This window comes from Oncorhynchus gorbuscha, linkage group LG11 (genome assembly GCF_021184085.1).
Source record: "Oncorhynchus gorbuscha isolate QuinsamMale2020 ecotype Even-year linkage group LG11, OgorEven_v1.0, whole genome shotgun sequence".
Classification (NCBI taxonomy): Eukaryota; Metazoa; Chordata; class Actinopteri; order Salmoniformes; family Salmonidae; genus Oncorhynchus; species Oncorhynchus gorbuscha.
The window spans coordinates 30,819,973-30,830,161 of NC_060183.1; the positions used below are offsets into that span (position 1 = coordinate 30,819,973).

At 42.7% G+C, this 10,189-nt stretch overlaps 2 protein-coding genes across 9 annotated transcripts in view; both read left to right on the forward strand.

Annotated features, from left to right (window-relative positions):
* The window catches only part of cmn (calymmin), a 74,925-nt gene extending 69,058 nt beyond the window's left edge, over nt 1-5,867 (forward strand). For 6 of the 8 annotated variants that reach the window (XM_046369355.1, XM_046369360.1, XM_046369357.1 and 3 more), the window contains 2 exons: nt 5,155-5,214; nt 5,336-5,867. In XM_046369355.1, coding sequence (XP_046225311.1) covers nt 5,155-5,213 — 59 coding nt within the window. In that variant the 3' untranslated portion in view covers nt 5,214; nt 5,336-5,867. Of the gene's footprint in view, nt 1-5,154; nt 5,229-5,335 lie in introns of all 8 variants that reach the window. The other 2 variants (XM_046369356.1, XM_046369361.1) reach the window with 1 other exon arrangement.
* A 526-nt stretch (nt 5,868-6,393) lies between these two features.
* LOC124048503 (progestin and adipoQ receptor family member 4-like) lies at nt 6,394-10,161 on the forward strand. Its single transcript, XM_046369363.1, has 3 exons — nt 6,394-6,733; nt 8,836-9,054; nt 9,181-10,161. The coding sequence occupies exons 1-3, from the start codon at nt 6,568-6,570 to the stop codon at nt 9,615-9,617; spliced, it is 822 nt and encodes a 273-aa protein (XP_046225319.1). The 5' UTR covers nt 6,394-6,567; the 3' UTR covers nt 9,618-10,161.
* The last annotated feature ends 28 nt before the right edge of the window (nt 10,162-10,189 follow it).

Genomic DNA, 10,189 nt, shown 5'->3' on the forward strand with positions numbered 1-10,189 from the left:
TTAGAACACCTACTCATTCAAGGGTTTTTCTTTATTTGTACTATTTTCTACATTGTAGAATAATAGTGAAGACATCAAACTATGAAATAACACATAGGGAATCATGAAGTAACCAAAAAAGTGTTAAACAAATCAAAATATATTTTATATTTGAGATTCTTCAAATAGCCACCCTTTGCTTTAAAGACAGCTTTGCACTCTTGGCATTCTCTCAACCAGCTTCATCTGGAATGCTTTTCTAACAGTCTTGAAGGAGTTCCCACATATGCTGAGCACTTGTTGGCTACTTTTCCTTCACTCTGTGGTCCAACTCATCGCAAACCATCTCAATTTCAAATCAAATCGTATTAGTCACATGCACCAAATACAACAGGTGAAATGCTTACTTACAAGCCCCTAACCGACAGTGCAATTAAAATAAATATGGATAAGAATAAGAGAAAAGTAAGTAATTAAAGAGCAGTAAAAGAATAACGATAGGTGGGTGCTGGTACAGAGTCAATGGGCAGGGGCACTGGTTGGTTGAGGTAGTATGTACATGTAGGTAGAGTTAATTAAAGTGACAATGCGTAGATGACAACAGAGAGTGGCAGGGGGGGCAATGCGAATAGTCTGGGTATTCATTTGACCAGCTGTTTAGGAGTCTTATGGTTTCGGGGTAGAAGCTGTTTAGAAGCCTCTTCAACCTAGACTTGGTGCTCCAGTAGCAGAGAGAACAGTCTATGGATGAGGGTGGCTGGAGTCTTTGACAATTTTTAGGTCCTTCCTCTCATACCGCCTGACATAGAGGTCCTGGGTGGCAGGAAGCTTGGCCCTGGTGATGTACTGGGCTGTACACACTACAACCTGCAGTGTCTTGCGGTCAGAGGCCGAGCAATTGCCATACCAGGCAGTGATGCAACCAGTCAGAATGCTCTCAATGGTGCAGCTGTAGAACCCTTTGAGGATCTGAGGACCCATGCCAAATGGGAATAGGTTTTGTCGTGCCCCTTCACGACTGTCTTGGTGTGCTTGGACCATGTTAGTGTGTTGGTGATGTGGACACCAAGGAACTTGAAGCTCTCAACCTGCTCCACTGCAGCTCTGTCGATGAGAATGGGGGCGTCTTGATCACGTTGTTCTCGGTGATCAGGCCTACCACTGATGTGTCATCTGCAAATTTAATGATGGTGTTGGAGTCATGCTTGACCATACAGTCATTGGTGAACAAGGAGTACAGGAGGGGGCTGAGCACACACCCCTGAAGGGTCCCTGTGTTGAGGATCAGCGTGGCGGATGTGTTGTTACCTACCATTACCATCTGGGGGGCAGCCCGTCAGGAAGTTCAGGATCCAGTTGCAGAGGGAGGTGTTTAGTCCCAGGGCCTTAGTGTATTAATGAGCTTTGAGGGCACTATGGTGTTGAACGCTTAGCTGTAGTCAATGAATAGCATTCTCACATAGGTCCAGGTTGGTCCATAGGTCCTTTTGTCTAGGTGGGAAAGGGCAGTGTGGAGTGCAATAGAGACTGCATCATCTGTGGATCTGTTGGGGTGGTATGCAAATTGGAGTGGGTCTAGGGTTTCTGGGATGATGGTGTTTATGTGAGCCATGACCACCCATTCAAAGCACTTCATGGCTACAGACGTGAGTGCTACGGGTCAGTAGTCATTTCGGCAGGTTACCTTAGTGTTCTTGGGCACAGGCACTATGGTGGTCTGCTTAAAACATGTTGGTATTACAGACTTGGACAGGGAGAGGTTGAAAATGTCAGTGAAGACACTTGCTAGTTGGTCAACGCATGCTCGCAGTACACGTCCTGGTAATCTGTCTGGCCCTGCGACCTTGTGAATGTTGATCTGTCTGAAGGTCTTACTCACATCAGCTGCGGAGAGTGTGATCACAGTCTTCCGGGTACAGCTGGTGCTCTCACGTCTGTTTCAGTGTTATTTGCCTCGAAGAGAGCATAGAAGCAGTTTAGCTCGTCTGGTAGGCTTGTGTCACTGGGCAGCTCTCGGCTGTGCTTCTCTTTGTAGTCTGTAATGGTTTGCTGGCCCTGCCATATCCGACAAGCTTCAGAGCCGGTGTAGTACAACTCGATCTTAGCCCTGTTTTGATGCTTTGCTTGTTTGATGGTTCGTCGGCGGGCATAACAGGATTTCTTATAAGCTTCCGGGTTAGAGTCCGGCTCCTTGAAAGCAGCAGCTCTAGCCTTTAGCTCAGTGCGGATGCTGCCTGTAATCTATGGCTTCTGGTTGGGGTATGTACGTACGGTCACTGTGGGGACGACGTCATCGATGCACTTATTGATGAGGCCAATGAGAGATGTGGTGTACTCCTCAATGCCATTGGAGGAATCCCAGAACATATTCCAGCCTGTGCTAGCAAAACAGTCTTGTAGCTTAGCATCTGCTTCATCTGACCATTTTTTAAATTAATCTAGTCACTGGTGCTTCCTGCTTTAATTTTTCCTCGTAAGCAGGAATCAGGGGGGGAATCATGTGGCGTTCCTCATGAGAGCCAGTTTCATCGTAGCGCTTGATTGTTTTTGCGACTGCAAGAAACTTTCAAAGTTCTTAATGTTCCGTATTGACTGACCTTCATGTCTTAAAGTAATGATGGACTGTCATTTCTCTTTGCTTATTTGAGCTGTTCTTGCCATAATATGGACTTAGCCCTATTTGGTAAAAGACCATCTTCTGTATACCACCCCTATCTTGTCACAACACAACAAGGCACACCTGTTAATTGAAATGCATTCCAAGTGACTACCTCATGAAGCTAGTTGAGCGAATGCCAAGAGTGTGGAAAGTTGTCATCAAGGAAAGGGGTGGCTATTTGAAGAATCTCAAATATATTTTATATTTCATAGTTTTGATGGCTTGACTATTGTTCTACAATGATAATAGTAGATAATAGTAAAAAATAAAGAAAAACCCTTGAATGAGTAGGCGTTGTAAAACTTTTGACAGGTAGTGTACGTGAAATGACAAATATAAAGCAAACTTATGCCACTTTCAATGGACAAGTTATAGAGGGCCCTAATATTGTAACCAGTGAGTGGATTCTGTCAAATTGTGCAGGATAAACTCAAGAGTGCCTGCCTTTTATAGGACATAAGCTTGCTTCCTACAGTATATTGAAATGCATAGTATCATACAGGATTCCAATATATAACTGTTGTCATCATTGTAAAATCAACTCAGCAAAAAAAAAACATCCCTTTTTCACGACCATGTCTTTCAAAGATCATTTGTAAAAATCCAAATAACTTCACAGATCTTCATTGTAAAGGGTTTAAACACTGTTTCACATGCTTGTTCAATGAACCATAAACAATTAATGAACATGCTCCTGTGGAACGGTCGTTAAGACACTAACTGCTTACAGATGGTAGGCAATTAAAGTCACAGTTATTAACACTTAGGACACTAAAGAGGCGTTTCTACTGACTCTGAAAAACACCAAAAGAAAGATGCCCAGGGTCCCTGCTCATCTGCGTGAATGTGCCTTAGGCATGCGGCATGCTGCAAGGAGGCATGAGGATTGCAGATGTGGCCAGGGCAATAAATTGCAATGTCCGTACTGTGAGATGCCTAAGACAGCACGACAGGGTGACAGGACGAACAGCTGATCGTCCTTGCAGTGGCAGACCACGTGTAACAACACCTGCACAGGATCGGTGCATCCCAACATTTCACCTGCGGGACAGGTACAGGATGGCAACAACAACTGCCCGAGTTACACCAGGAACGCACAATCCCTCCGTCAGTGCTCAGACTATCCACAATAGGCTGAGAGAGGCTGGACTGAGGGCTTGTAGGCCTGTTGTAAGGCATGTCCTCACCAGACATCACCTGCAACAACATTGCCTATGGTCACAAACCCACCGTCGCTGGACCAGGTAGGACTGGTGAAAAGTGCTCTTCTTTGATGACGGTCGGATTCGCGTTTATCGTTGAAGGAATGACCGTTACACCAAGGCCTGTACTCTGGAGTGGGATCGATTTGGAGGTGGAGGGTCCGTTATGGTCTGGGGCGGTGTATCACAGCATCATCGGACTGAGCTTGTTGTCATTGCAGGCAATCTCAACACTGTGCGTTACAGGGAAGACATCCTCCTCCCTCATGTGGTACCCTTCCTACAGGCTCATGCTGACATGACCATCCAGCATGACAATGCCACCAGCCATACTGCTCGATCTGTGAGTGATTTCATGCAAGGCAGGAATGTCAGTGTTCTGCATTGGCCAGCGAAAAGCCCGGATCTCAATCATGTTGAGCACGCCCGGGACCTGTTGATCGGAGGGTGAGGGCTAGGGCCATTCCCCCCCTAGAAATGTCTGGGAACTTGCAAGTGCCTTGGTGGGAGAGTGGGGTAACATCTCACAGCAAGAACGGGCAAATCTGGTGCAGTCCATGAGGAGGAGATGCACTGCAGTACTTAATGCAGCTGGTGGCCACACCAGATACTGACTGTTACTTTTGATCCCCCCTTTGTTCAGGGACACAATATTCCATTTCTGTTCGTCACATGTCTGTGGAACTTGTTCAGTTTGTCTCAGTTGTTGAATCTTGTTATGTTCATACAAATATTTACACATGTTAAGTTTGCTGAAAATAGACACAGTTGACAGTGAGAGGATGTTTATTTTTTTGCTGAGGTCATAAGTAATTGTACCCTGTTTGTCTGACATGCATGTCTCAGTTCCTATTGGTATTTTTAGTAGAAGAACTTAAACTGCATGATCACGCATGCATAGCCGCGGGAAGTAGGCGTGCTGACTGCAGCATCCCCCGATAAATACATATATTTTTCATTATTATTAAAAATAAGTGTCCACAAAATTTGTGAACTGGCCTTCATTACTCCTTACATGACTTTATTACCCCGTCGATAGGACCCCAAACCCAAAGCATCTTCCCGCAGCCATGCACACGTTCAACCAAGGAATTTAAGTTATTGAAAGATTCTGTTGAAGTGTTGGCATTGCCGTGCCAGATTTGGTGAGGGACACTGTCTGCATTGCCCCTCTGGATATATTTAAAGAGCCGTGTTATTATGTAATCAAGCATACAAACGTCTGTGTCTTTGAGTGGTTATCTTGGGCAGATAAGAGAGAAATTGATACAAAATTGTCTTCTTTTTTTCTATACTTTTTCCTTTTATTTTCAGGAGGTGCAAAGGAGAAGAAATATGAATTAACAGGATTCTTTGGGAATAGTGGATACTAAGGTAAAACATTCAAGGTAGACTAAACGTGTCCTATAGATGATCCTATAGATTTGAAATATTAGGCAGTATGAATATGAATTGTGTTGACCACTTTCTCTCCCTCTTGTCTTTCTCCTCGTAGGTTGACCAGGGTGACGGTGGCCATTTACAGCGTTTAACTTCACTAGATTTTTTTTACATTGCTGTTGTTGTTGTATATTTGTTTTAATTCCCTTTTTAATTGATCTCTAGTTTTTGTATAATTATTCATATATCCCTGTCCATGCCAAACCAGTCCTGCCTGACATATTTTTCATAGTTTTCATGCCATGTCTGTAATATCACTAGAACTAAGAAAACACACATTTAAGTCTTGTTAGGGCATACCTTCTTTGTAGTTTATATTTTCTACAAATGTATCTTGATTATGTGTCTGTCTTATTTCATTTCGTAACCACCTGTCTTACTCCACTTACTGGATAAGGTGAATCATGTTTTGAGAGTTTGTGTGCTACAAATATTTAATGTGTTGATTGAATCAGTCCAGTTTTTGTCTGCATAGTTTTATAAACTCAAACTCAAACAAATGTATTTTGTATGGGAAAGTTTTTTGTTTTGTTTTACTACCTGTGGCAAACACCTGTACATTTTTGGACAGTTTTGATGGAATAAAAACAGACTGGAAATACCATCAGTGTGGCAAAAGTTTATTTTATGCATGTATTTATTTTTTATCTTTCAAGATGTGATGTCATTGCTTTCAAACAATATCTTGTTGGTGTAATAGGTGGTAGTGTGTTTGAGCAGTGCTGCAGGTTGCCCATCTTGAAATGGCCTGTGCCACATTTACCATAGCTTCTTTATTAAAACATCTTTATCCCAACTATTCCTCATACTCATTAAGGTGGTGCAATCCCTAGATTAGCCACTGAAATGACAGTACTGTAGAGCAAGAGCATTAGAATATACTGTGCATGCAACCTACAAACTCCACAACAAACAGACAAATCGAGGAGAATGTTGAGTAGAGGCTTGGTGGCAACAGGTATATGACATTGAAATAGTGAGCAAAGCACACCGCACACAGCTTTCCAGTGAGGATTACACCAGATTTAACCCTATGAATAACAGTGATTGCTGATTGGTCACACAGAAAGCATGCCACTCTGTGAGCTCAACAGGTCGCTTGCTAAGAAGTTCAGTACCTGTTCCAAGGATGAGACTCGTGCCGACATTATCCTGCCAACTATCCTGCTTGACTTGACAATGTATGTGCCTAAAGTTCTTACTGGAGACTCTTTCAGGATATATTTATATTGCACGATCAACTGATGTCCTGTAAACTCAGGGGGACATTGGCTGGAGAAAGCCACCATGGCTTGCTTACATGGACCACGACTACTGAATTTGGAGAAAACCCCTCCTCATCTTCAGTTCAATGACTTGATCCTGACGGGCTACCGGCCAATTTCAACCTTTCAGGGGTGCATCAGAAGCTTGTTCTACTTGCACAATGAATTTGGTAACATTTATACCCATGGTAAGTATACGGCCCCTACCGTTGATATATGAACTGGCATAGTTTATTGATAATTTACACTTCAGAATAACTCATGAATGTCTCATTATAAATGTGTTTATATATATCTAAATGATTATACATATATAACTGATAATTGTAACGCTTATACATTTTCATGTTTACAAAAAATGTATGAAATACTAATTGATTTATTGTTGATACTATTTACAAAGTGTAGTCACGATTAATAATTCAATATAAAGTGTTATCTATGGTTCTCCTGTTTTTTTAAACTAAATTGTCTCATCTCATGTGTATTATGTATTTAATGTATAGTCTAAGTGAGTATGTAGTCTTTGTAAGCTAGTAGATGTCTTACTACACCAGTAATGAAATTGTTAACAGCTGCAAGTTTGAAAAATAGGCCACTTTGGGCTACTCTCACTTCTGGGCCATTTACAAGCATACCGGTACTTTACAAGTATGTGTAAAGAGACAAGGATATGGGGGATTACTGGTAATCTGTCCTTGTCCGGGATATATTGCATTAGTAATTGGCCTTGGAGTTGTATGATTGACCCATTAAAGTGGTAAAAATAGTCAAAACACTTTTCTATCTTTGGCAACAACTCTCAATAGGCTATGCATGAAACTTGAAAGATGCACCAAAAAAAGGAATTATTATCATACATTTAGGATACATTTTGTTTGTATGATTATTTTCCACTCTCTCAGAAACCCTACAACTGAGATGTGCATAATGCTATGCAATGCATAACATTGCAGAACATTCATAGTTTAAGCACGTGCAGCTATGCACCCTTGAACTAAGTGTGGCAGCCTCTATGATGAGACTCCTCCTTGGATATCCTCTGTAGCTAAGCACATTAACACTAACTCTAACTCAGGAGGGGATTAGCATAGGAGAGTTGCTCAGCAGGCTGCAATACACCTGTGAGAGAGACTTCAGAGAAATGCAATGGTGTTGGACAAAACAAACTGCAGGGCTATTATACTATGAGGGCCATTTCAAGGACACAGAGTAAGCCTTTATCTGGTGTACTCCCCTGCATATACTGGTACCAATATACCTGACCTAGACTGTGTTGAATCCACTGTGCCTCTATCTTGGTACTCCTCCGAAAAAAAAATATTTTGGAAGGTATATAAATGCATTTATTAATGTCAACATTAGTTTTTGCCACATTGACTCTATTACAGACACCTTAATGTATACTTTTAAATGATATTATGTGAGCTAAACATACAAATAAAATGAAAACAAAATCACACTTTTAATGTCCCCACTACAACAAAACATGATTAAATACATGTCATCTTCACCTTGAAAGATTGAATTGAAATACCATAGAATTCAGATACTGTAGAATGTGCCAGACCATGCCCATGTGGATGTTCAATGGTTAGTAGTGGCCATGTTGTTTGAGGTGCTAGCCTGGAAAACATTGCATTGAGAGAACTGAGAGGCCATGTTTTAGGTTTTGTGCAAATCGGTCATTCGGTGCGGGAGGAGTAGCGTTTTAAGCGTTTTTCACTAATTCAAAATGGCTGGAAAATCCATCACCTTATGGGTCCTAGAGGCAAATTGTTTCTTGTGAGGAGAGGGACATATGTACAACATTTTATGACTCTCGGGGAGAATCCTAGTTGCATATGTCCTCACGTCCACTCTCCTCACCTCCTCAAAACAGGACTTCTGGCTTTCTCATTCAGTGGGTTTTGAGAAGGAGAGAGGACACAATGAGTATTGAGATTCTCCCTAGGTCTCATGGGGTGAAGGGCGTGACCTTTCAAAGTTTTCATCTTCAATTGCTTGTTATAGCACCACCATGTGGCCAATTTACATGGCACTGCTTGACAAGATGTTGCCCTTTACCTTTTTTGCAAAGTCTCAACCTTGTAGGCCTTACCATCTCACAGGAATTTGAATTTGTGTGAATTTGCCCTTATGGAATAATAATAATAATAATGAACCCCAACAAATACAATAAGGTTTCTTGCAGATTTGCTGCTTGAACCTCTAATTAGCAAAGCATGGCAAAATAAGAGTCTAGACTTCAAAAGTCGATCAATACTGAGATCTCCCTCCATCCATCCAGGAATCCCATTCTTCTGTTTCCTTGTGCTGCTGCCACTTAACATCCCCTGGTCCGAGGTGGAGCAAACGTGGATGTGTGTGTTTCACTACCTTGCCTGCCTGTCCCCCACCGTGGGCTCAGTGCTTTACCACACCTTCATGAACCATGAGGGCGGGGAGCCCATCTACGACACACTCCTTTCCCTTGACATGGTCGGAGTCTGCCTGGTCAACACCTTGGGTAGGTAAAGTCAGATTCCAGATCAGTTGTTTGAAACATGTTTGAAAACGTATCCTTCCTTCCTATTCTCATCACAGTCACTCACACATCCATCTTCATTGACTCTCCTGTTTCTGTGTCAACCAGGATGCCTGCCCATCATCTATATCACCCTGATGTGCTACCCTGTAACTTGCATCCTGGCCCTCCTGACCTACAGCCTAATCTCAGCCTGGGGCATCCTCTGTGCCACCACAGCGCGTAGCAACTATGGGCGCCTTCGCGCTTTCATCTGGCAGGCCCTCTTCCGTGTGCTCCTCTTCCTATTCCGTTGGCTGGGCGACGGTGTAGGCAGCCCAGCTTCGCTGCGCCTCTTCTTCACCATGGACATGCTGGCTATCATGGGTGGCCTGGTGAACCTTAGCCGGGTGCCCGAGCGTTTTAGCCCAGGCCTCTTTGACTACTGGTGCAACAGCCACCAGATAATGCATGTGCTGGTGATCTGCTCCATTATCTACATGCACTGGGGGATGCTGGAGGATTTAGCCTGGATTAAGACGTTCCAGTGTCCGGTGTTGGAGTGAGGGACAGAGAACAAATAGGGCTGGGGCGTAGGATTTGAGGGGTGGGTAGGAGTGACCATAAAAATAGAATGACCAGAATGGACAGCCCCATTCAAGTCTATGTTCGGTGATGGGTGGACTGGCAGCCATATTGAATGTACTTACCGATAAGTACACATGAACATTTCTGTGGTCTGAGGGGCTTTGAACCTTCTCGTAAATTATATTTCTATGGGTGACGAGAGAGTGAAATTAATGTTTTAACATGCACTTCAGGACTAGCTGCTGAAATTACTGTAAGGATTACGATTGATTCACTGTCCATTTTGAAATATTCACCCCTACAGCAGAATGTAGGGATAAGAATCGATTGGTGCTATTAATGGTGGACATCAGGGAATTGTTGTTTTGCTTTTGAACCCAAATTTCAGTGTTATTACTTTGCAATGAGATGGACACACATCTACACGATTCTGTATCAGTTAAAATGCAGTAGGCCTTTGCCTCCAGTGACCAACATAAATGTTTTCAATGAAAAGGATTGCAATAAATATATATTTCTATCTCCTGTTTCCAGTAATACTCCCTTTCAG

Coding starts and splice junctions, on each gene's coding strand:
- LOC124048503 (XM_046369363.1), top strand. CDS start 6,568: ATGGCTTGCTTACATGGACCACGACTACTGAATTTGGAGAAAACCCCT. Junction 6,734..8,835: donor TGGTAACATTTATACCCATG/GTAAGTATACGG, acceptor CCATCCATCCAG/GAATCCCATTCTTCTGTTTC. Junction 9,055..9,180: donor CTGCCTGGTCAACACCTTGG/GTAGGTAAAGTC, acceptor TGTGTCAACCAG/GATGCCTGCCCATCATCTAT.